General features: G+C 41.7%; 1 protein-coding gene across 1 annotated transcript in view; it reads right to left on the bottom strand.

The window, feature by feature from the left end:
• Positions 1-27,043, bottom strand: part of XPR1 (xenotropic and polytropic retrovirus receptor 1) — a 2,667,923-nt gene that overhangs the window by 1,295,044 nt on the left and 1,345,836 nt on the right. The window contains 1 exon segment of the mRNA XM_044085740.1: positions 24,476-24,702. Within this exon segment, the coding sequence (XP_043941675.1) occupies positions 24,476-24,702 (227 nt within the window).

Here is a 27,043-nt window from a genome sequence, read left to right as displayed (position 1 = left end):
ATGGAACGTTATGGTAGGTACATAACTTCTAAATGTTAAGTTGTCAATCTCGCCTTCATTCTTGCTGGATGGGACCGTGTCCCTAGCACCTCTATCCTGGGTGGCTCAATGGAACAGACTCTTGAGAACAGTGGAACCAAAGCTTGCCCTGTCCCTGGAAGCCAAATCCAATTTGTAATGAGAAACGAAGGTATGAGGAGTGGCCCAAGTGGCTGCTGCACAAATAGTATCTAAGGGTAGTCTAGCCTGAAAGGCTGTAGAAGTGGCTAGACCTCTTGTGGAATGAGCTTTAGGTTTTAAGTTCAGCTGTTTGCCCCTAAGCTGATAAATGTCAGAAATGGTGGAAGATAGCCATCTGGATAAGGTCACTTTAGAAACAGGGAGACCTTTTTTATTTTCAGCATAAGAAAGGAAGAGCTGATCGGATTTCCTAAATTGTTTTGTTCTGTCCAAGTAATATCTGAGTTGGCGATGAACATCTAGGTAATGCAATTTTTGTTCTGCCCTGTTAGAATAATTTGGAAAAAATACAGGGAGATCAATGGATTGGTTTAAATTTGTCTTAGAAGCAACCTTGGGCAAAAAAGATGGATTGGTTCTAAAGGATACTCTTGTCCTTGTGAAAGACCAAATAAGGGGGACGAACACAGAGGGCATGAAGTTCAGACACTCTTCTAGCCGAGGTAATAGCGACTAGAAAAAGTGTCTTCCAAGAAAGAAACTTTAATGAACATGAAGCAGCCGGTTCGAAAGGGGGAAGTATCAGGGATGTCAGCACTAAATTTAGGTCCCACTGTGGTGGAGGATCTCTAACAGGGGGTTTAAGAAGGAACACTCCTTTGAGAAAAGCTTTACAAAGTTTGTGGGACATAATGTTGTGGTCTGCAAACCCGACATGGAAATTTGAGATTGCTGCCAACTGAACTTTGACTGTGGAAGACGAAGAACCTGAGTTAAAAATTTCCGCTAGGAAATCCAAGACCGACTGAATAGGGGCAGTAAAGGGGTCTATGTTCTTAGATTTAGCCCAAAGGGAAAAGCGTTTCCACTTGCTAGAGTAAATCCTCCTGGTAGAGGACTTAAGAGAAGCTACTATGATATCTCTAACGGGGTTAGAGATCATAGGAAGCCTGGCTAAGGAAGGAAGTGGAGCAACCAAGCTGTGAGGTTGAGGGAAGGAACGGACCGGTGCAGTTGACCCGACTGGTGGATCAGAAGATCTGGAACTGGGTGCAGATGCCAAGGCTGCACCAAAAGATGGCGATGAAGGAATGGGAACCAAATTTGTCGAGGCCAGTAAGGGGCAATGAGAATCATTTTGGCTCTCAAGACGGTAGCTTTCTGGAGTACTTGTGGTATCAAAGGAAAGGGAGGAAAAGCATAAAGGATTCCCCGGGGCCAATCTTGGGTAAGAGCGTCTCTGGGGGGATGGCCCGGAAGTGGGAAGAGAGAGAAGAAGTCTGGGCATTTGCTGTTTTGAGGTGTAGCAGAAAGATTGCAGCATGGGCGGCCCCACTTCTGAAAAATCTCCTCCACTATGGATTGGTTGAGAGACCACTCGTGAGGCATGAGTATAGCTCTGCTCAATCTGTCCGCTACTATGTTGGTTTTCCCGGGGATATGCGTTGCTACCAGAAACCGATGAGAGGAGATCTCCCATTGCCAAAGTCTGAGAGCTTCTCGACACAAGGGATAGGACTTGGTTCCGCCCTGCTTGTTGATGTACCACACAACGGACATATTGTCCGTGTGAACTGCAATAGTCCCTAAAGGAAGAAAGTCGTTGAGGGCTTGCAATGTTAAAAGCACTGCTCTCATCTCTAGGACAGTTATGTGCAGGTGGTACTCGAACGGTTGCCACGTGCCATGAACCATCCTGCCCTGATAATGCCCCCCCCACCCGATCAGGGAGGCATCCGAAGTGACTGTGGCTACCGGGGCCGGGGGAACAAAAGGTCTGCCCTGATGGACTAGAGGAGAGGAAGTCCACCAGGATAGATGGTTCTTGCAGGTTTGTGTCACCAGGATCTTGTGACGCATGGGAAGCTGCTGGAAGGACCACTGAGTGAACAACATCCATTGTAGGAGACGCAAGTAAAAACGGGCCAGAGGAAGAAGTGTGATGGCAGCTGCCATGAGGCCCAACACTTTCAGGACCAACCTGGCTTGTACCCTTTTGCTGGATAGGATGATCCGAACGTGGTTTTGGATATCTAGGATTCTCTGACTTGTTAGGTTTGCTGACATCAGAGTAGTGTCTAGATTTGCACCTATAAAGGTAATAGATTGGCAGGGCGATAAGGAAGACTTTTCGAAGTTGACTGAGATTCCTAAGTGACCGCAGACACATAGAGTGTAATCTCTGGCTTGGAGAAGTTGATGCCTGGTGGTGGCTGAGAGGAGCCAGTCGTCGAGATATGGAAACACCTGGAATCCTTGATGTCTCAGGTGAGCCGTGACCACTGCCATGCATTTGGTGAACACTCTGGGGGCTGTAGTGAGACCAAAGGGCAGGGCTCTGAATTGAAAATGACTGGTCCCCAGCCGAAAGTGAAGAACACTTCTGGAGCGTCTGTGGATTTTTATATGATAGTATGCATCCTGAAGGTCTATGGAGCACATCCAGTTGTCTTTGCCCAGAAAGGGCAAAATCGATTGAAGTGTGTCCATCCGAAATCTTGTCTTTTTGACAGACTTGTTGAGCCTGCTGAGGTCTAATATTGGTCTCCAGTCTCCCATCTTTTTGGCGACCAAAAAGAACCTTGAGTAGATTCCGGACCCTAAATGATCTGTTGGTACTGGCTGGATGGCCCTTTTTTTAGAAGCTTTGAAACCTCTAGTTTTGCAATTTCCCTTAGACCGGGTGGAACGTCTGGAAGGGGAACCTTTTTGAGGGAAGGGGCTTTCCTCGAAAGGAATCTTGTAACCCTTGGATATGATCGACTGTACCCATTTGTCTTGAGAGAGGGAAAACCAGTCTTCTGGGTACAGCGACAATCTCCCCCCCGACTGCCTCCAAGGGTGGACAGTCGGGCAACACCTCAGGGATGCTGGAAGGGCTTGTCAGAGAGAGGCTCTCTGCTGCCCTGGTTCTGCGGACCTCCTCTGCCCCTAGGGCGGCGTCTATTGTTATTACCCCCTCTGCCTCTGGGGGTAAATTGACCACGTGCATCAAGCGTGACTCCCTGAGATGTTCGGAACCACATTTTTCCTCCCTTCTGACCTTTGGGATAAGGTCTAGAAGGGGTGGAGAAATGGACTCCTACGGCAGAAAGAGTCTTACCGTCTTGCTCGCACCTGGTCAAAGTGTCCTTCACTTGAGGGCCAAACAATGTTGTCCCATCAAAGGGAGAGTTTGTGAAGGACGCCTTAAAACGGTCTGCAAAATTACAGAGCCGCATCCAGGACTGACGTCTGAGAGCCACTCCTGTGCCTGCTGCTCTACTCGCCCCATCGGCTGCATAAGAAATGAGCCGCATGGAGGAGTTGGTTATGGAATTAAGGATTCCCAGCTGAGAGGCAATCTTTTCTTGAGCCCCTGCCGCTGACGGATCCTGTACTACTTCACCCAATTCTTTGAGGATGTCTCTCTGAAGTCTGGTGAAGTGACATAAATAATTCAACGAACGCATAGCAAAGGTCACTGAGGAAAACATCCGCTTGCCATACCTGTCCATGGACCTAGATTCCTTGTTAGGAGGATGGACTGGCACGATAGGATCTGCAAGTTCCTTTTTGGTGGCGGCCGCCACCACCATGGCATCAACTGGGACACCCTTAGTAAGAAACTGCTTTTCAGCAGGGGCCGTAATAAACTTTGAAGGTCTCCTGGGGACTGGTTCCACTGAATCAGGAGATGCCCACGCCTTTCGAGCTATGACTTCCATGAGGGGGTCGAAAGGCGGAGACACCCAGGAGGTGGAGGGTCGAGATCCAAAAGCCTCCAGGTATACCGATTCATCCTCGGAGGGATTAATGGAGGGCCAGTTCCCCCTCTGTTTCAAGAGTTCAAGGATGTCTGAAAAGGAGACATCCTCAGGGGGAGATCTTGGGGACCCCTCCGACTCATCTAAATCAGTATCTGATGTTGTAGACTCAGGGGAGTCTAAATGCTTCCTCTTGCAGGTCCTCTTACGCGGGGGTTCACCTGAAGGATCAGGAGAAACCTCGGAAGAGGAAGTCCTTCCCAATGGGGAAAACTGGGGCGATGGATCTCTGGGTCCGGGAGCAAGAGAGCGGGAAGAGGCATCTACAGGCACCATAGAGGGAGGAGCTAAAGGAACCGACTGCTGGCTAAGCTCTGGGGCTAGCACACTCCTCATCACCTCGAAGGCTCCCCTTCCAGGGAAGGCCGAGAGATCCTGCTCCGAAGAAACAGGGATCCCTGGTCTCACCAAAAGGGAAGGCTCCGAAGCAGATGTCGGGGCCGAGCTCACCAAGGGCGAAGCTCCGAGAGGGAGAACGGGGTCGGACAAGGGTCCGATGCCACTCGCCCCCTTCAGAACCGACCAGGGAAGCCCGACGCCCGGATCCCTCCAAGGAAGGTCTCAAGGAGGAGATAGGAGTCGAGGACAACGGAGCCGAAAGGTGTGGTATCGGCTCTGAAGCAGCAACAGTCACAGTACCAATAATCTCCGGCTCCGAACTCTGTAGGAGAGTCGAAGGAGGAATATCAGGGGGGTGTAGAATAGCTGACGTCTGATGAGATGGGCTATGGAGCATCTGGGCTAGTGCCTGTGATTTTAATAGCCTACTCACCACTCTCTCTAAGTCGTGGTCTGAGAGCCTGGAAGACCTCGATAATCGGCTCCGATGGCTCCGCTCCAAAAGCAAGGGAGAGGCTGGAGCCGAGTGTATAGACTCCAAAGAAGGAGATCTAGACCTCTTCTTGGACGGAGCCATCGGAGCCGAAGAACGTTCGGCTCCAGGCAGAGCCGACAACTTGTCAGCTCCGAGAGGAGGTAAAGATATCTCGGCACCAGCCGGAGCCGAGACATGCTTCGACGCTAGGGTGTCGGCACAGGTGCCGAAGCCAGGGTACTGAAGCTTCTAACAAGGAAAGATCAGCTCCGGATGGAGACGATGTCGACTCCGGCGGAGTCGGAACCAAGACCACAGACTTGGACACCGAAGCCTGGGTCTTGGGAGGCTTGGAGGGCTTCCCGGAGCCGACCTTAGCCAGGGAGCTCTCTGGTTTAAGAAGACCCCTGAGGATCAACTTATTCCTACGTTCCTGCAGGACTCTCTGGCTGAAAGAATGACATATAGCACAGGAGTCCTGCAGGTGTAGGGGTCCCAGGCAATAAATACAAGAAGTGTGACCGTCTGTCAGAGACATCTTCTGACAGCACGAGTCACACTTCTTGAAACCTGAGACCCTAGTATCTTTGGACATGTCTCAGTCCTAAAACACACACACACCAATCAGACCAAACAAAGACACTAACAACTAAAAATATTATTAATAACTAATAAATTAGTTATTATTATAACAGTGATACAACACACACACACACACACACACACCTGAGAGAAATCCTGACAGGAACTGTGAGGGTGGGAAAGGCCTAAGGCCCGAAACACTGAAACTATGACTAAGTGAACTAAGGGGAAATGGGTATGGAGCTAAGTGAATAAAGTACACGGAAGGGATATAAAGACTAAAAATTAGAGTTTTGAGACACCTAAAACCTTACAAATAGCAAGAAAAAATCACTTACCAGGAGCTGGTAAAAAGGATGACTTCATTAGCGAAGCGGCAAACGAGATCTGGGTAATTACCGCCTTGCATCATGGGATATGGGGCTTCCTCAAGCTGGTAAAAGTGACTCTCGAGCTTAGCAAGTGCCGAGTCGGAGCCGAGGATCGGCTCCGAACCCATCCAGCAAGAATGAAGGCGAGATTGACAACTTAACATTGTTTATTAACAGACAAAACAGAAAATGGTGAGCGCTTTCACAACATAAAGTTTCTTAATCAGACAACAGTAAAAGGCTTACACTCTATTTAAATAGTCAAATATCCATTACTCAATTAACTAATTAGGGTTAACAAGCTGTACACAATCAAATTCAAGAGAAGCTTACCACAGTGAATCCTACAATAAAGATGCACTATGCGTATAATGTTACACACAAAGTTACTAAGCATATATAACCACACTATATACAGTGTAAAAAACCATGTACATACATATATAAGATAAAACAACGACAGTAAAACATATAAAAAACTACTAAAAACATCTAAAATATCTTCTAAAAGATCTAAAAATCAGTGCATGAGTGGTCGAGCCTTCAAAAAGGGAACCAAAGTAGTGGCAGCATTCAACCCAGGAAACTTCTCAGCGTTAAGCTTCAGTATCCATTTTTGCTCATGCCCCTCTGTAATATTTTCTATGTCACCACCCCTAGGGTTCGTATAAATATGTTGCAAAACCAAAAATTTTTGGTCTTTGGACAAATAATGTGGTATGTTAGGTTTGTAGATGACGCTTTTATGTTATGGAAGGGCTCCAGCTCTGATCTAGACCAATTTTTGGATTATTTGCATTCAACAACTGATTTTTTTAAGGTTTACACACCAGAGTTCAGCCACTGACATAAGTTTTCTTGATGTCAAAATCAGTAAATCTGATTTGAATCATCTCCGCAGTACTATATACCATAAACCAACTAGAAAGAACACATTGCTGCAAAAATCTAGTATGCACCCTAGACACATTCCTAGGAATGTGTTAAGAGGGCAAGTTTTTAGGACACTCAGGCTACATAGTAATGACAATGATGCAGTAGCTGCATTGAATAACTTGAAAATTGAGTTTCTGGCTAGAGGATATTCTAGTGCAGACATTGATAATGCAATATCTGATGCCTGGAAGCTTAGAGATACTAGGTGCAAACCTTATTATAATCACAACAGAGCGATTGCGGATGCAACACACAGTGCCACAGCTGAGAATGACTTTAGAGTGGTTCTCCAGTTTTCTAGCAACATTAATCAATATGTGGATGTTGTTAAGAAATACTGGTACAAGAAGTTCCTGGCCTTGTAGACAAGGTTGGACTGATTCCACATTTCAGTTTTAAGAATAGCAAGTCACTTAAACAACACCTTTGCCATGGGGAAACACGCAAAAAGTTAACTCACTCTGTTCGCCGTGGAACTTTTCCATGTAGGAACTGTAGTGCTTGTCAGTTTGTTTATGACAAAAATAATTATGTGCATCCTACCAGGCATTTTTCGTTACATTCTAATCAATATTCAGATTGTAGAACCACTGATGTTGTTTATTTTTGTTTTTGTAAACAATCCAGTGCTCTGGCCTGTCACGTTATGTCTAATGATCGTTCACGTTCTTTTAAATTTTTGGTTTTGCAACATATTTATACGAACCCTATGGGTGGAGACATAGAAAATATTACAGAGGGGCATGAGCAAAAATGGATACTGAAGCTCAACGCTGAGAAGTTTCCTGGGTTGAATGCTGCCACTACTTTGGTTCCCTTTTTGAAGGCTCGACCACTCATGCACTGATTTTTAGATCTTTTAGAAGATATTTTAGATGTTTTTAGTAGTTTTTTATATGTTTTACTGTTGTTGCTTTATCTTATATATGTATGTACATGTTTTTTTACACTGTATATAGTGTGGTTATATATGCTTAGTAACTTTGTGTGTAACATTATATGCATAGTGCATCTTTATTGTAGGATTCACTGTGGTAAGCTTCTCTTGAATTTGATTGTGTACAGCTTGTTAACCCTAACTAGTTAATTGAGTAATGGATATTTGACTATTTAAATAGAGTATAAGCCTTTTACTGTTGTCTGATGAAGCAACTTTATGTTGTGAAAGCGCTCACCATTTTCTGTTTTCTGTTTTGTCTATTAATAAACGTTCTCAGTGTGCTAGCTCGGTGCATTTTCTTTCATTTTGTTTGGGCTCCTTTTTGCACCTTGCTTTTACCTACGACCGTTTTTGTTTTTTATACTCTTCAAAAGAAACCTTGACAAGTGGAAGGGAAACAGAAAGTTTACCCCGGGGATCACTTCAGTGGCTCTGCTGGACAGAGGCACTGGGAACTAATCTAAGGGGGCGGTGAAAGCCAACACATTCTAGCAAGGCTTATAAATGCCTTAGGGCAGATAGCCTAGTACCTACCTATGAACCACAGTAGCATGGGTATGTACTTGAAAGCTTCAAATAACAAATTTCAGATCACGCATCAATAAAACTAAGATAAAGATGCTGGGTAATCAAGTAATGAGACACTGGCATAATTCCTATTTATTTGTTAAAAAGAGATGAATTTAAGGAATTGATACTGGAAATAATTCAGGAGTTATTAAGAAATATGCAAAGTTCTTCAGAAAGGATAGGTAGGAAGAATGGTAAAACACAAGTCGAATTTAAAAATATGGTAGAAATGACAGAAAAAGATATGGGAAAGAAGTAAGAGGAATTATTTACGGGGTTATCAAAGGTTAACATATTGCAGATGAAGGTGATGCTTATAAAACTAGAGGAGGAACAATTGCAGAGTGTTAAAGGAAAATAAGTCATTAATTAAATAACATGCATGAGCTTAGAAAGAGCACAAAAGACTATTCACACAATTATTTAGGGAACAGAAAACAGAAATGAGTCTTGCCAAATCCAGGGAGCCAGTGATAAGAAAAATAACCAGAAACCCTACAGAGTTATTATAGAGATTTTGGAAATTCAATGAAAATCTGTATACAGCAGGGGAATATGGAAACCAAGAAAAGGCACAAATGGAAATATTTACATAAGACTCAACTATGCCAAGATCAGAGGAAGAAGACGCTCAAGAATTAATGACTAAAATAGCATGAGATGAAATAAAAATGGTGACGTATAATTAAACCGGAAAGTCTCCAAGAGCAGAAAGTATGCCTGTGGAACTTTGGAAGTTCGGAGGAAAGACAGTGATAAAGATCTGGAAGGTTTTGTTCAACAATATTTTAAAAGGAGGAACAGCATCAGCAGACTGGAAGAAAACGTTGGTGGCTGTACTACTCAAAGAGGATAAAGACCCTTCAGACACAGCTTTACAAAGAGCAATTTCAATTCTGACTGCAAAATGTTCATGTCTACACTAGCTAAGAGATTAGTTAATGTGTTGCCAAAACTTATAGATATGAAATAACGTAGCTTTGTGTAGGGGAGGCAAAAATTTGACAACATTAATAGAACAATGTTAATCCACAGCAAAGCAGAGGGTGGGGAACCACCATTTTTGTTGGTGGGTCTTGATGCAGAGAAGGCATTTGATAGTCACCTTGGATTTTATGAGAAGGGTCATGTTAGCATTAATATTCTCAGACAGAATAATTGAGTTAATTACAAAAATAAAAAGAAGGGCCGAGGCAAGAATTAACGAGAGATGATGTCTGACAAGCTGTGTTTAAACAGAGGAACCAGGTAGGGAAGTCCTCTTTATCCTTTGTTATTTAATTTATACATAGAGAGCCATTGGCAAAGAAAATAATGTTCGCCAAATACAAGAATCTACCACTTGATTTATATATATATATATATATATATATATATATATATATATATAAAATGTTTATATGCGCACATTTGATACACCATGGTAGTTGGTGTTGCTCATTATATATACATTTTTTGTATTTTTTATATTTTTTGTAATTTGTATTGTGCACTTGGGAAGAGTTTTAAGCAATGAAACTAAATGTTATGATTTTAATGTTTTTTTTAGAATAACAGGATGATTTTTGTATTGTATATGTGTGTTTTTTTTTTAAAAAAAGATGTTTATATATATGACCAATCTAGTATGCAGCAGTTTGGTTCACTACAATTAGAACAGTCCTTTTGATTGATTGGTTCAATATTTAATTAGGACAGATCAACTAATTGTTTAGTATGGAACCGCCTTCAATTTTGTGTGTTGTCAGTATAAAAGGAGAGCAGTTTGTCTATACTGTGTTCTGATGAAGTCCTGTTATTCAGGGGACGAAAGCGCTTAACATTTTTGGATTATCTGTTGTGAATAAAGCCTTTCAGCAGTACTTGGCTCTGAAGAAGTCTTCCTCTTTTATTTTTTATTGGTTTAAGCTTTTGGCTTAGTGTTGGTGTGTCTTAAATACAAGAATCTAATTGGTATAGTTTGTGTCTTTCGGCTTTTCCCGGTTAGGGGTCGCCACAGCAGAACTCCGGTCCGCTAATGATTGGCAGTTGATTTTTACATACCGGCTTGCCAGGCCTGATGCACAACCTTCAACGAAGGTACGCCCATTTACGCATGCCTCCACGCAGAAGATGCTCTAGCTGAGAATCGAACCGGACAGCGTCTTACTGTGAGGTGACAACACTACCACAGCACCACCACCTCTGTGTAATCTAATTGGTATAGTAATTAAAATAAATCAGTCTTATTTACAGATGATGACAATTTTCACTTGACAAATCAAGAAAGGGACATTTCAGTATTGTGGAACATCCTGAGACAACTTAAAATATTTCAGGATATAAATGAAATAAAACAAAGTCTGTAAATTACTTAGATGTATGGATTAAAAAGATCCTATTATGACAGTTAAGGATATATGGAAGAGATTAAACAATAGATAATATAAACATTGAGAAGTTGGAAGCTCTTGACTACAGATACAGATAGTTGGGTACAAGCAAGTGAAATCTTTTGAGTCCCTTTATTATTTTTAACAGGTAAGGCATATTTTTTTTATCAACCATAAGAAAAACCGAGGACCACAACTAATAAAGAATTGAAGGAATTTATTTGGGAGGGAAAGATGGACAAGTCGTTTGGTAGTAGTATTACCACATGTAAAATGATACTTTAGAGCTACACAATTAAGGCTCATATATACTATAAATAATGCAATTAGAAGACTACAAATCAAAGTGGAAAGAAATTTTGTTGAAGTTGGGGGGGGGGTCTGGTTCATGAAATGAGATAGTAGCACTTTGGATGCAGACCCTTAAAGCGAATAACAACCAAAAAGACTACTTAATAAAGAAGTAGATGGAGGAATGAGACTTAACCTATATAGATGACCGCAAGTAGGGGCATAGAAAATAGGCAGGAGGAAGGTGAAATTCATTACATAAACTCAGCAAAGGAGCCAAGGTATTGTGAGGAAATAACTACGGAAGGAAAGGTAAGAGGAATGAGGCCACACAGAAGTTTGGACTGCTTTCTTTACCAGTGATAGATAACAGAGTATAGGTAGTGAGAACGGTTTAAAGGAGTGCTAAATGAAATACCAGCTCTGGTTGAGTTTTAAGATGAAAGAGAGGCAACTGTTAAAATGAAGAATTAGTAAGACATATAAAATACATGTATGGGCAAGTATTAGAATCAATCAGAAGATTTTAGAAAAATCTAGGAAGTGAGAATGGATATGAACTATATAGAGGAACAATAGCATATCTGTACGGCTCCCAACTATGCAGCACAATCTAGAAGGTTTAAGATTTTCTTGTGGAAGTATTTCCATAGGTAATTTATACCCCACATTGACTGTTGAGAATGTTTTCTTGGGTAAACAGCAAATGCTGAAAAGTATGATGGGAAAGAGAGGGTATTCAGGAATGTAGCAAACTGGCAGATTTTTTAAAAAATTCCCTACGTGGTCCTCTGTCAAATATGTTGGAGAGTGATTTGTTGTAACTAAGGAAATTGCTCTTTTCAGCTGAGATATAGAAAATGAATTGCCTATGCATGGTAAGGCCATACTATGTTTAAATGTTATTGGCTGCCAAAAAATAAATTACAAGAAAATGGAAATCAGTTTTAAAGTATTGAATGTTATAAATGATATAAAAGAACTGGAAATGGGATCACTAGAAAAGAAGCACAAACTAAATTGAGTTTGTGGTGATAATGCACGCAGAAAAATGTTCAGGAGGGGTGAAATTTCAGGGAAGGTAGGACCTGAGCAATTTAAATAATGTTGCAGTGAATGATAATTGTTAAAAAAGAAAAAAATACATATTAATGCATGTAAATGAAAAAATACAATGTTTTTTTTCTTTCATATTGTATGTGTTCCAGGTCATTTACTCAAAATGTGAATTTAATAAAGATGATTAAAAAAACAGTGAAGATGGTTAAAATATGCGATACAGCTCAAGTGTTTGCTTACTATTTATTTTCGTAACAGCTGCCACACCCTACTGCTAGTCTAAAGAGTGGTGTAAATGATGTTTTTTTCAAACCACATGACTGCCAGAACAGCCCAATAAATTGCACAGCTGCTGCAAATGACATGCAAAAGTCAAGCAATCTTCAGCATCAGCACCAAAAACAAATGAGGACTATAACAAAGATTAACCTAGATTGTGTAAACAAAAATACATATTTTAAAGAGAAATGTGGTTTGATGTTTGCAACACTATTTACAGGTATTATGTAAAAACTGTATAACAAATTAAAAGTCCATCAATGCATACTATAAATTCTGTACATATTACGCATTGCCTGATTTCCAGTAATCATTATTTTCATGTTCTGAAAGGATACTCCATATGACAAGCTGCTAAAGATTTGCATATCATCTAGTTTGTTGTTGTTTTCTTTCGGATTTCCCAGTTAGGGGTTGCCACAGCGGAACTCTGGTCTGCTAATGATTGGTAGTAGATTTTTTACAGGTGCAGAGGTGCCAGCTCGATGTCCAACCTTCAACGAAGGCACGCCCATTCTGCGCATGTCTTTCGAACGCCATTCGACTGCGGGGAGGACATGCAGACTCCACACAGAAGGTGCTCCAGCCGAGAATCGAACAGGAGTACCTCTTGCTGTGAGGCAACAATGCTACCGCTGCACCATCGCGGCTTACAGTGTCCTAAAATGCTAGTACATTTCTAGCCAGATTCAGTTTTATACAACTACATTTTAACTTCAACTTGCAGAAGTAATATATCCCAGTGAGAGAGTCATGGTGCTTTAAATCCAACATTTCCAATAGAAAAAAAAATTGAGATCTATTCTCTCAACCATTTTTCAGACTGAATGCTATCTTCTATTGTCTACCAAATGAATCCATACTAGACAAAATTTAAGTTGACCTGCATTTTCCTTGGTTTGTGTATCCACAGCACTAAAATATTTTGATCACACTTTTATGATTTGTTTTCTTTCTCATAAGGTCACATATAATAATGCAAGCCTAGCTGTGCAAACCAAACATAATCCACAAGTTTAATTTATATAGGGAGTGATTTACTGACTGCCTCTGTCCATCAGAGACATAGGTGTCAAACCAGGGATGAATTTCCGATTACCCATCCATTGATTCAAGTCGCACTTAAGTTTGGAAGGAACTCTGCTTCACATGGATGGGGATCCTGTTACAGAGAATGGGAAGTCTCTGAAAAACATATCTGTCTTTACAAAATGTCCTATTTATGTCACAAGTAAAATGTAGGTCTTTTAGTGTAGTAATTCTGATGCTGTTTGTTCTGCAGATGTGCAAAAGGTTCACACCAAGCAAAGATCACCTCTCAGTAGTTTGTATGATACAGAGTAAAGAGATAGGGTTTTGTGGCATCAATGAAGGACATTTTGTTTACTCCCTGTATTCTTTTTATAAGGAACCTTTGCAGATGTTCTAGTTGCTGCATGTGTCTGATCAGGTGCACACTAAAGGGGAAATTACACTCTATGATGGGTCTGATGAGGGCATAGCACAGTGGTATAATGATCTCTCTGAACCTAGACTGCATGCCTTACTTATAAGCTGAGCAACATAGAAGTATTGTCTTACTACTCTGAACACATGTTGGTTGAAGGCTAGGTTACTATCCGAGTTCCCAATCCCTGACTAGTGAATCAACTTTAAGGGTATTTTATTGAAGACATAGTTACTTAAGGTGGCTGACTTCCCAAAATGTACTATAATGCATTTCTTGAGAGTTTTATGCTATGTCTTTGGCAGCAAGCATCCGTCTGTGTTAGACCTTCCTGAAGGGTGTTCTCATCTTGTAGGATTCTATGACTGCTCCCAATATGCAATCATCTGCAAACTTGGTCAGCCACAGGCCTCTGACCTCCAAAACGAAGATGCCAAAAAGGAGTTGGCCCAGCACAGAGCCCTGAAGAACTCCACTGGTGACTGGCCTCTTTGTGGAGGTGGCCTCACTGAACCTAACTTCTTGGGTCATATCCCCTGAGCCAGCTAGCTATCCAGCATATTATAAAGGGATTTTGTCTGGTTCCGTAATTCTGACAATGCCTGAGTGAGATATTGCACCCAATGCTTTAACCAGATCTAGGACAGCAGTATGCACTTCCTTCCCCTCATCCATTGGTCTTAATGACCTTTTCAATGAAGTCCAACAGGTGCAGTAAGCATGATGTTACTTTGACAAAGCCAAACTGGATCCAGTGTCTGATGGTCTCTTACGTCCTTGTTGATAATTTCCATTGTAATTCTTTCCATGGCTTTGCAAATAAAACCAGTCAGACTAATGGGTCTGTAGTTTCCAAGATCTGTTGAAGGTCCTCCCTTATGAAGAGGTGTGACAGTCGTAGTCCTCCATTCTCATAGCATAAAGTCTGTCTGAAGAATATAGTGACTCCAGGGATCCTGGTAAATCATGTTTTAAAAAGCTCAGGAGGCATCCTGGGAAGTTATCTGAGCCTACTGATGCTGTGTTCTTGGCCTTCTCGAGCACAGCCAATACATGCTCAGTAGTTACAGTTGGAGAGGTTATCTTTGAGGGTATATCTTGGAGGATGGTTGGGGGGTGAGGGGGGTAAAGTCTGAACGGAATTTGTCAAAAAAACAGGTTTGCTATATCACCTGGCTCTGTGAATGTGGCACCATTAACCACCAGTTCAGCATGGGTTCCTATTATATAATCGAAGACGCAACCCTTCCAATGCGTCTTGATAGAACTTGAAAGCATGAAACAGCAAAATAGCGAAATTGCATATAAGCACTTTCTTTCCCTGGGAAACAAATTGCTTGGCCGCCTCTGTTACTTTGCTGTTTTCATCACTGTAGTGCGATCTTGGAGTTTGTATATTTAAGGTGGGGGGGGGGGGCGAAGTCCTCCACTTTATGTAATGTTTTGAAGTTTTTATTTTTATTTTTTGTGGAACAACGATTTTTTTCCCTGGAAAAAAATCGCTGTTCTGAGTGTTAGGGATTGTAAGCTTTCGCTTACATGAGGCCGATAAATCAGTGTACGTTTTTTTAAGCATTCGCTGAATTAATATAGACCCTTCAGCATATTGCTGTGTGACACCGTTGAGGTTCCCAACATAGCTGAAGAAGGCCTTATGGTTATCTTTCAATTGGGAGGCTATCTTAACCTCAAACTTGTCTTTATTTGATTTAATTAGCTCTCTTAGTTGCCTATTTAGTTTGATGAGAGAGTTTTTTAACTTCTTTATTGAATGAAAACAAACCAAATTAATACATTCCCAGTTACAAACATTATATAATCACATATGTTCATTTTGCATAACTATCACCAATCCACCCTCACATAAATTGCTCAATTTCTGCCATCAGAACATTATACTGTATGTATTGTTCCCACAGTTTCCATTTTTTTCAATGTAATTTACTACCATCCTTTTCTAAAGATCCCACCTCCTGTTCTTTTATCCCTGCTACAATATTCACTATTTCAAGAATAGCTGGTTTAGATTTTGATTTCCATTTTCTAGTAATTCCTTTTTGCCAGCTACCAAATTAAACTTAACAAGGCCTTACTATGTCTAGGCAATACAGATGCAGCTGAAAAAAACTATTTCCTTAGTACACCTATTTGATCACCCAATAAAAAAATCCATACAAAGTACTCTGTCAGAAATAAAGTCTGCCAACTCATTACACACTCAAAACATATGTTCACAGTTTCCGCTTCTTCAATGAGACAAGAGGTTTTATCTTTCTGGAAATTCCTTTTCTGAATTTTTGCCATTATTATTTTCCTTTTGTTGCACATCCTGTTTAATTTGGGATGCCACCAGGGCAGTGTGTTTCTGGGACTAGTTATGGGCTTACTTCTGGTAGGTACAACGACCTCTATGCAGCCATTGACATGGTTGCATAGAATTTTTGAGAGCAGTTCAGCATAAGCTGCTGTGCTCTTGGGGTTTAGAAGGGCACTGAATTTTAACAAACCATCACTTAATGAAATGTAGTTTGCCTTGGAATAGCTCCTATTACTGGTTTTACTGGTCTTACAGAGTTGATTTTAATTTCGATGGAGACAACTTTACGGTCAGACCTTACCTGGGAGGATGAGCCACTGGAGGGAGGGGTTGCAGTATTCTCCTATACTTCTGAGTACTAAGTCCAGTATGTTGGAGATTCTAGTGGGTGTTTTCACAATTTGGTCAAGGTTCTTTGTATTTATAAAATCCAGGAATCTCTGTGCCTGTAAGATTTGAGGCTGTGTAGGATTCCCAGTCTAAATAGGGTTAATTAAAGTCTGCCATGAGTACGGTGTTCATTTGGATGGTGTCTCCAGTAGGTCCAAGTATGCACTGTGAGTTTCTTGGGACATGCAGGGTGACTTATAGCTGGCTAGGATATTGTATGGGATTTTGTCTGTGGTGATCTGCAATTGGAAGAACTCCAGAATATCATCCTGTTTGACCAACCTAGAGGTATGCTTGTTATTTATGCCCATTGACACCTCCACCGTCTGTCCTTGTCTGTGCAGCTACTGGTCTAAAAGACTAGAAGGCAATGAAACCTTGCACTTCCAGGTTACTCTCTGCTACTTTAAACAATGTCTTGGTAATGGGACAGATATCTATATTCCTGAATGTGTGGAGGTCTTGGAGTGAGTGTAGTTTTTTTTTTTTTATTTATTTAAGCTCCTGGCATTGAACATTAACACCTTCAGGTTCAATTCAGTTGATTATGATATGTTGGTAGGTCTGTCAATATGGCATTGCCTAAAAAGGCACCATTGAAGTGGTTATAGTGCTAGCCAGTATTGGAAAGCCAAGAGGGGACAAGTGCAGACCATCTATGGCAAAGCAATGTGTTCTATTAACCATGTCCTCCTAGGCAGATAAATATTGGAAGCCTTAAAAATAACACCAGAAAGACATCCAATTTTTAAAATTAATCATCTTTTGTTCATTTTGTGGCATCAACCTTGGTGGTGGTAATATGCTGCTCAATGCTAAGCTTATACCAGCCTGAGACACACAGTCTGAGAGCTCCATAATGTCTCTCTTTCTATAGTCCGGGGAGGTGGTACTTTGGTCATTTACATCTACATGGACTATGATGGAATAATGCTGGTACCTGTGATGTAATGAGTGTGTGTGTGTGATTTGGTAGATCCTGGCTCCAGATGATAGAATAATACTATTAACAGTGACATAATGAGTGCATGTGTGACTTGGTAGATCCTGGCTCCAAATGACAAAATAATGCTGGCAATTGTGACGTAATGAGTGTGAGCGTAATTTGGTAGATCCTGGCTCCAGTTGACAGAATAATACTGGTAACTGTGACATAATGAGTGTGTCCGTGATTTGGTAGATCCTGGCTCCAGATGATGGAATAATAAGGTAACTGTGACATAATGAATGTGTGCATGATTTGGTAGATTCTGGCTCCATATGACGGCATAATACGGGCAACTGTGACATAATGAATGTGCGTGTGATTTGGTAGACGCTGGCTCCTCATAAGCAATTAACTGTTATCTTCTCCTTATTCAGCCTGGTTAGAGGGGCATCAGTATGTCTTACAATGAAGTCCCCTATGACGAGAGTCCTGGGAAGTGTGCTTGCTTGCCTTAGGGGCTTAGTGTTTGGGGCTCGATTGACTGTGATTATGTGTAGTGTCAGGTGCTCTTTTTTCCTGAATGACTTTGGGCTCACTGAGGCATAACTTTGACAATGGATGATCTCTGCGATATTTGTTTTTTAGGACGAATGCTTTAAACTGCCTCAGTATACGTTTAATCTATGTGTGCTGCTGTATGCGTGGTTTCGAGAACCTCATGTGCACTTGTATGAAGGAGTTTAGCCTCCAATGTCATTGTGCAAGTACACCTCTTGCATAATGTGCATGTTTCTTTAAGGATTAAATGGTTATTAGTAAGTAAGACATAATTACTACATTGTTGCAAGGTGCCCATATCCACCCAAGTTAGAAAACTGCATATCCATGTTGTCCAGTCCTTTAACTGGTGTACTGGGGTTAGAAGGTTATTACAGGTGCTTTGTTGGGACATATTAGGCGAAACAGTAAAAAAAATTCTATTAACTTTTATGTTTATATAATATTGAATTCTACTAAATACACAGGTATTGCCACTCAAAATCCAACTAGCTGCTCTAAGCTTGTCAGCATGCAAGGTAATACTCTACTTATACTGCTTTACATGGTACAGGATTATGGAGTGTTCTACAGGGAAAAATTGCTTTGTAGGATGGATTTATAGAAAACAAAGGGTAGAAAGAACCCTTAAACAGCTTACACAACCAACAATGAAAATGGGGACAGGGCCTTTAATTACCAAAAAGGGCAAAGGCCAGAGGCACAGACTTCAATGAGAAAGCAGGTTACCTAGAGACGGATCCAATCAAATAAAACCAAAAATTGAGCTCCTTCAGAAACTTCACTTTAATGTCTCAGTGGGGTGCAGGGCAAATAGTGGAACAGAAAGGCACTGAAATGCAACTTTTCAGAGCAGTAGGTTAGACTTTCAAAAACTTTAGCTTAATGTTTCAGTTGACTGGTGTTAGTAATTTTTATATTGTGTTACCTTACACCTGTCTATTTTTCTTCTGTACAACACATTATGTGCGTGGCTTAATACTTTTGTTTGTGTTTTATGCATTTCTTTTTTTAAATTTTATGTTTACAGCCTAGGGCATAATTGACATGGGCCCCCTTTACATTAGTGCACTTAAATAAACAGTCATACACTTAACATTAAAAGGAATAGGTTCATAGGTTTATACTAGGCTATCAGCCCTAAGGCATTTATAAGCCTAGCCCAAAGTTTTGTGGCTTACGCCACCCCTTATATGAAAAAATACTGTGCCCATTAGTTTGTTGTGCCTCTGTCCAGCAGTGACACAGAGATGATTCGGGTAAACCTCGATCTCCCATCCACAGGTCAAGATTTCTCTTGAACAGAGCCAGCGAGGTGCTCTGCCTCACATGGACCGGGATTTTATTCCACAGCATAGGGAGTCTCTGAGTGATAAATCTATCCCTCCAGCACGTCCTATTTATATCCGTGCTAAGGTTTAAGTCACTTGCTCTAGTGGTTTTGGTGGATTTGGATTTTTGAGGTGGAGCATGTCCATTAATTCCGGGTTGGACATGGCCTTGTATGTCAGGCACATGTCACCTCTGAGCAGACGGTATGCGACTGAATAGAGCTGGAGTTTCTTCAATCTGGCAGCATATGACAGATTTTGGAGTCCCTTTATCCTTTTGGTGAGGAACTTTTTGGGTCTCTCCAATTGCTGCAGATGTCGGGTGAGATACATCCCGAATGGGGCATTGTACTCGATCATTGGTCTGATAAGTGAAGAGTACAGGGGAACAATGACCTCACTAGATCTGGATGTGAATCCCTTCATGATCAGGTGGGCACTGTAGAAGGTCTTTCTAACCACTTTAGCAACGTGAGTGTCAAAAGTAAGGCCACTGTCAACCTGGGTCCCCAGGTCCCTGATAACCTCTTCTGTGCTTAGTGGATTGCCACCTATATGGTAGCTTGGGGTTACCTTGTTTTTCCCGAAGGGTATGACTATACATTTTTTGGCGTTTAACTTCAGGCCATGGCTCTGACACCAGCTATCTGTTTCTGTGAGTCCCTTCTGAAGGATATCCGTGTCCGATGCACTTTCCACTATGGCGCCCAGTTTGCAGTCGTCTGCAAACTTTGTCAGCCAAAGTCCTCCCATGTTGGCCTGTACTTCTGAGAAGTAGATGCCGAACAATAGGGGGCCAAGGACCGAGCCCTGTGGGACACCACTTGTGACCGGCTTGGAGTCTGACATAGCACCAGCAACTCTAACCCTGTGGGTTCTGTCCTTAAGCCAGTTTGCAACCCATCTTCTGACATATGGGTTTACATTTAAGCTGGTTAAGTTTTTCTACAATACCCGAGTGGGGTATTGTGTCGAAAGCCTTTGCAAGGTCAAGGTAGGCTGTATGGACTGCCTTTCCCTCATCAATGGCCTTGGTGACTGTTTCGAAGAAGTCGACCAAGTTCAAAAGGCATGATCTGCCCTTGACGAAGCCAAACTGGGTCGGGTCCAATGTCTGCAAGTCCCCTATATCTTTGTTTATGAGCTCCATTATGATCCTCTCCATAGCTTTGCAGACTAGACTTGTTAAGCTTATGGGGCGGTAATTACCAGGGTCCGTAGAGGCACCGCCTTTGTGGAGTGGGAACACAGTTGCCGTACGCCACTCCTTGGGCACGTATCCTGTGGTAAGGCTGAGATTAAACAGCTGCCTTATGTGCAGGTTTAATTCCTCATTTAGCTCATGGAGCACACAGCCGGGGACACCATCCAGTCCCATTGATGCTGTGTTTTTAGCTTTAGAGAGGGCAGCTTTCACCTGCGCATTTGAGATGTCTGGGAGGCTACACTCCGCTGGGATAGTTATCTCTCCTTTAGGGGAGAGGGTGAAGTTTGCACTGAACCTGTCTGCCAGTATGTTGGCAATGTCTGTGGGTTCAGTGATTTTTGTATCATTTTGGACTAATTCTGAGCATATCTGGGCGTTTCCACCCAGGTTCCTAACATAGCTGAAAAAGGCCTTATGATTGTCCTTTGAATCCATGGCAATTTTTCTCTCAAAATTAGCGTTAGTTGATTTTATGAGTGCTCGTATTTTTTTACTAATAATGATCAGGGGTGACTTCCCTTTTATGGATTTTGTTCTATCATGTAATAGCTTTCTCCTCTTATTGTAAAGTTTGTTAATGGCTGGGGTCCACCAGACTGGACGTTTGCCCTTTGTGGAAAGAGTCTTGGTTTTATTTGGGATTGCCTGATCCATGCAGTCCTGGAGGTGTTCATAGAAGGCATTTGTAAGGGCTTCCGCAGCTTGGGTTGTGGTTTCCACTGGCTCAGGGGCCTTGAAAGATACCACACCAGTCTTGAGTAGTGTGAAGTTTGCTTTGGAGAAGTTCTTCACTGTGGTCTTTTTTGTTTGGGGTGGGGGCGGGATGTGGATTTCCAGTGAGATTAGTTTATGATCAGATCTCACCAATGAGGGATATACTTCCGGTGTGGAGCATTTTGTCCCCATGTTTGTGATAATGAGATCTAGTATATTTTCTCCTCTCGTGGGAACAGTGACTAGCTGTTCCATGGCATTTGAATTTATGAACTCCAGGAACCGTTGGGCTAGAAAGTTAGGGCTTGAGTAATGTTCCCAGTCTATATTCCGGTAGTTGAAGTCACCCAATATGATGGTGTTTGGAGATACATTTATACCCTCCAGTGTCTTCAGGAAGGCTGTGTGGGGTTCCTGAGTTTGAGAGGGTGGCCTGTAGCATGCTACAATTTGTAGAGCAGTTTTGCCTATGGTTAGTTGCACCTGGATGGTTTCGAAGCCGTGCGTTGCCACCAACCTGGAGGTGTGGGTATCCTTTATGAATATGGATACACCCCTCCTTTTGTGGTGTGGTCCGGGTTTTGGGGCGGGCATGATATGAGGTAAAACCTAATGGTGCCGGGGTGCTCTCAGGAGCCTTGAACCAGGTTTCAGTTACAGCACAGACATCGATGTTCTCCATACTGAGAAGGGCCTCGAGTGCGTGCATTTTGAGATTTAGACTTCTGGCATTGAGCAGCATTACCCTCAGTTTCTTCCCATTTTTGTTTTCTAGGGTGGTAGGTTTAGAATTTGAGCCTTGCCTAAAAAAGGCACTATGGGGGTGGCAAGAGCCTTAGCCAATATCCGGAATCCCAGGGGTGAGAGGTGCAAGCCGTCCAAGCAGCATGGCTTGTCAAGCATGTCATCCCAGGCAGACAGACACTGGATCCCCTTTGAATGACACAAGACATTAAGCCAATTGTTAAAGCTGATCATCTTGTCTCTATATTGTGGCATCATTCTTGGTGAAGGAAGGATACTGCTCAGGGTCAGGGTCATACCTCCCTGGGCTACATAATCAGAGAGCTCCTCTATGTCTCTTTTCATGTAGTCCAGGGAGGTACGTCTCAGGTCGTTCACACCAGCATGGACAATGACTGTGTCGTATTTGTACTTGCCGTGGAGTGACCCGAGTGCTTGTGTTATGTGGTGGATTCTAGCGCCTGATAGGCAGCTTACTGTGACCCTCTCCTTGTTCAGCCTGGTGAGTGGGACGTCAGTGTGTCTGACTATGGAGTCACCTATGACAAGTATGTTTGGTGTTGTATTTGGCCTTAAGGACTGTGACTGCTCTGCACACTGATTTTGTGGTTTATGTGTTGCTTGTGGGGTGTCTTGAGGTAGCAGTTGTTTGGGTGTCTGCTTTGGAGGCCTCTGCTGTTTAGGTAAATTTTTACTCAGAGCCTCCGAGTATGTCTTTGTGTGTTTATGTGTTTGATTCAGTGGTGTGGTAGCATTATGTGAGGCTGATTTTGTGGTGTGTGTAGTTGCCTTCTCCTCATATCTGGTCTTGCCAGTCCTGCGTTGAGAGGGCTCAGCCTCCAGTTTGGCTAAATAGCTGCATCTCTCGCAAGTATTTGTGTTATGTGGGAGGAGGAGAGGGTTGTCTGTGTACATGAGGCAATTGTAACATTGCCTCACTATTCCCAGATTCACCAACTGGGCAGGAGAGGACGCCAGCATCTGGCCCTTCGACATGCTAGAAAAATTAAGAAGTTAGGTATGAGACTGAATAAGAGAGGACTTAGTAAGGAAGTGGGTACTCCTGGGGGGGTTTCGCAAGTGAGGGACTTTGTATAATATAGAAGTGACAAGTGCTGAGCTTTTTTTTTTTTTTTTTGAGAAAAAAAAAACTTTTAGGAACAAGTGCTGCGCTTTTTAGTCAAGGGATATACTGTTTAGGTTTACTAGTAGAGCAGTTCTAAGGGAAAAAATGAAGAACAGACTTTATGGAGCCAGAAAAAGTTTAACCTTGTTAAACCGGGGCTGCCCGAGCCTGCTCTAGTGGCAACTCCGCTAAAGCGTGCTTTATAGCAGGGGGCTGGAAAAGGCAGGAAATGACCCAAAATGGCCACTGAACTACAAGTTACTGTCTTAAACCACTCCTCTGAGGGCAAACAGGCAGCTCAGTACTCCCCACTCCCACTGGTGAGTAAAGAAACTTCCCCCTGACCAAACAAAGAAAATGGAGAAGTACAGAAACCAAGACAAAGCCCAGGGATCAGCAAAATCTGATCACTGGAACAAACTAGCCAGGAAAGTTAGGAGAACAAGAATATTTTTTTGTTTTTTCAATTTTTTTCACAGACAGAACAGAAAACACAATAAATGCTTTGCTTTTCGATTAAATGCTATCAAAAGCTAGTACACTTGAGTGTATTAGCCTGTAGTTTAACTTTTAAGCAAACTTAAACTAAGAAGTGCAACCAACAATTAAAGCTTATAAAAACAGGAAAAACAGGTAATACCACTATAAAATAGACAGAAACAGTCGTCGAATAACACAAATGGTCGAAAAATGCAAGAAAAATACTTAAAATCTGGAAAGTTGCTTTTTCCTTTGCTGCTCTAGGAACTCTGCTGGATAAAGGAGGAGCTGTGCTGAGTTCTCTACAGCCAGAAAAGCCTGTCAAAGCGTGCTTTATAGCAGGGGCTGGAAAAGGCAGGAAATTACCCAAAATGGCCACTGAACTACAAGTTACTGTCTTAAACCACTCCTCTGAGGACAAACAGGCAGCTCAGTACTCCCCACTCCCACTGGTGAGTAAAGAAACTTCCCCCTGACCAAACAAAGAAAATGGAGAAGTACAGGAACCAAGACAAAGCCCAGGGATCAGCAAAATCTGATCACTGGAACAAACTAGCCAGGAAAGTTAGGAGAACAAGAATATTTTTTTTTTTCAAATTTTTTCACAGACAGAACAGAAAACACAATAAATGCTTTGCTTTTCGATTAAATGCTATCAAAAGCTAGTACACTTGAGTGTATTAGCCTGTAGTTTAACTTTTAAGCAAACTTAAACTAAGAAGTGCAACCAACAATTGAAGCTTATAAAAACTGGAAAAACAGGTAATACCACTATAAAATAGACAGAAACAGTCGTCGAATAACACAAATGGCCGAAAAAACACTAAAAATAAAAAAACACTAAAAAACACTAAAACACTAAAAATAAAATCATATTATCTCCACAATCACTAAATACTACTCTAGATCAATGACATGATCTTGAACATGAACTCCTGTTTAACATATATAATGATATTCAATAAACTGTAATAAATGGACTATGCCCCAGTGCTCCATAGTGGTCCTGATTGATTCATCAACTTTGAAGTACCTGATAGTTCTGCAGCAAAATAAGGCTGAGGTAGAATTCACTGAAGGCCAGTTTCAGGTCTTTAATATTTCTGTACTGAACACGTTTTTCATGGGAAAGGGTAAAGACTGCCTTCTTACGATGTCGAAGTGCTGGTGGAACTCCATTTCCTTCTCTCTGGGAGTCAAGCGATGACATCAACTCATTCTGAAGGGTAGCGAACCTGCGCTGGGCCTCTGCAAGCTTTTCTACAATAAAAAAATAAAACACATTACCTTAAACAAAATGAGAAAAATGTACTTAACTTACTACTACCTATCAATGTAAACATTATAAAAATAATAGACCAACCATTACGAACAATATACTGGTGCAAGTTATAAGTTTTTCCTGCTTAGTACTGGTTCACTTCTTCAAAATCACATCTTTTCTCTAACCTGCTTGTTATCCCCTTTCCCTTTTATTTTGCTGCACTTTTATACTGTCAACAGTCACGATTACTTAAGGACTCTAAATCAAACCACCTGTATTTTTTAAATGATTTGTGCATAGAAACTATGAAATATTACATTTTCTATGTTAATGGATTTATGCTGAGTTACAGATAGCATAATTCACAAAATAGAAAAAAGAGCAGCTCTCGTACATAGGTGTGTGCATGCGTGTGTGAGGGGGATTCAATAACAGACTACGATTACAAGATGGCACTACTCTATCTGATCAGTTGGGAGTGCTTCATCCAGATGGTATATGAAGTACTTAATGGTACCTGCTGCAAGGCCACACATATTTATTGTCATGAGAAGCACTAAATGGTCAACAGTACTGAAGGCTCTGGAGAGGTTAAAAAAAGACTGACCCAACAAATTGTCTATGATCTATTTGATGATGGACTCACTCTAACATCCAGATGGAACACAATTTGTTCCAGTGTTAGGTTTGAAACAATGCTGTGTATATTAGTAATAAGGATTATTTTAAGTAAGTGATGAGCAAATCCCTTTTCCAGCATTTTATAATATGGGAAACAAGACAACTACAGTACAGTTATTCTTTTATACATTTGATGTTCCTACTTTATGTAGTAGTAAAGTAATTGTTTTTCTTCCTAGACAGTAGGCACAATGTCTTCTTTTACAGATCTGTCAATTAACAAATGAACAATATCGCTTGACTAAACGTTGAACTGTGTGTGCTGAGTGTCAACTATAGCTGAGAGAAGTTTCAGCTTATAGATGAATTTATACATTACCACTGTTAATACAGCCCTGTGGTGTGGAGGGATGAAGCCCTGACTACAGCCCTAATGACCTATGTTCAATCAGTTTCATGAGCACCTGACAGACCACACCATGACAATGAGCTTGAGCAACAGATGCAACACTCATCCTCGGGGAGTAAGACTGCCAGGTTTGTAGCACCGGTGGCACATAGCAGTGACTGGGTGCATCAACTGATTGTAATAGTTGCATTGCTACATGCTGCCTTAGACAAGGACTTCCCTGGCCAAATCAGGGAAAAGAAGGTGTATGTGGGAGCACACACACACCCTTCCTAATCAGATGACAGGTCTACAAGCAGCCCAGGGGTAAGACCACTCCAAGGGACTGGCTGGCTAACCTGTTCCCTACTACACAACTCTCACTGCTGGGAGAATGGATGGGCAAATAGGGCTTCCCAGACAGCAATGAATACAAAAGTCTCGCACTTAGTTCACGGATGCCTGGCTCCTGCTCCAGTACAACTACTGAGTCAGCTGGGTGTAGGCAGCACAGCCATCTGACAGGGACACTAAGTGGTGGCAAGGAAGCTAAGGAGACTGCTTGTAGAAAAAATACAGAGCATTAACACTGCTGAGGTTACAATCATTCCTTGATAAATGTCGCAGGGCAATTTATACTACATCACAAAAAAAAATGGTCTAAACTGAGTAGCAGTCTCTGTGTCAGTTGTAGAAAAGGTAAAGAAATGGAGTTACTTGCAAGTTTATGTAGCTTTTTAATACTATGTAATACTTTCCTTGGCTTGTTAGAGTGCACACGTTGTTGTTGAAGCTTAACTCTTTTTCCCAGGAAAGGAAGAAGTGTCACACAGGGCTGCTGTCTCAGTACTCGGTTCTCCACTTTAGATTTTGGCTGGTGAGCCTTATGTATGGAGTCTACATGTCCTTGGTGGATCTTCAAGAGGTTTCACCAGGTGCTTCAATTTTCTCCTGTTAAAGATGTGATCTAGAGGATAGGTGCCTTCAAACTGTTTGGTGTGTGTGTGTGTGTGTGTGTGTGTGTGTGTGTGTGTGTGTGTGTGTGTGTGTGTGTGTGTGTGTGTGTGTGTGTGTGTGTGTCCTGCAATGGCCTGGCTGCCAGTTCAGGGACAGTTTCATTGTATTCTGCCCAGTGAGTGTCAGGACTGGCCCCAGCTCATTATAGCCATGATACTGATTAAAAGGAGTTATCAGACAGTAAATGAATGAATTAGCTTACTCACATGGTTAAAACCATCACAAAAAAGAATGAAATCAGCTTTATTTTGGAATATATATATATATATATATATATATATATATATATATATATATATATATATATCAAA

This window comes from Protopterus annectens, chromosome 10.part0, assembly GCF_019279795.1.
Source record: "Protopterus annectens isolate FY-2018-M chromosome 10.part0, PAN1.0, whole genome shotgun sequence".
Lineage (NCBI taxonomy): Eukaryota > Metazoa > Chordata > Ceratodontiformes > Protopteridae > Protopterus > Protopterus annectens.
Note: the sequence above shows the minus strand (reverse complement) of the source record. Positions and strands in the feature narration are given on the sequence as shown.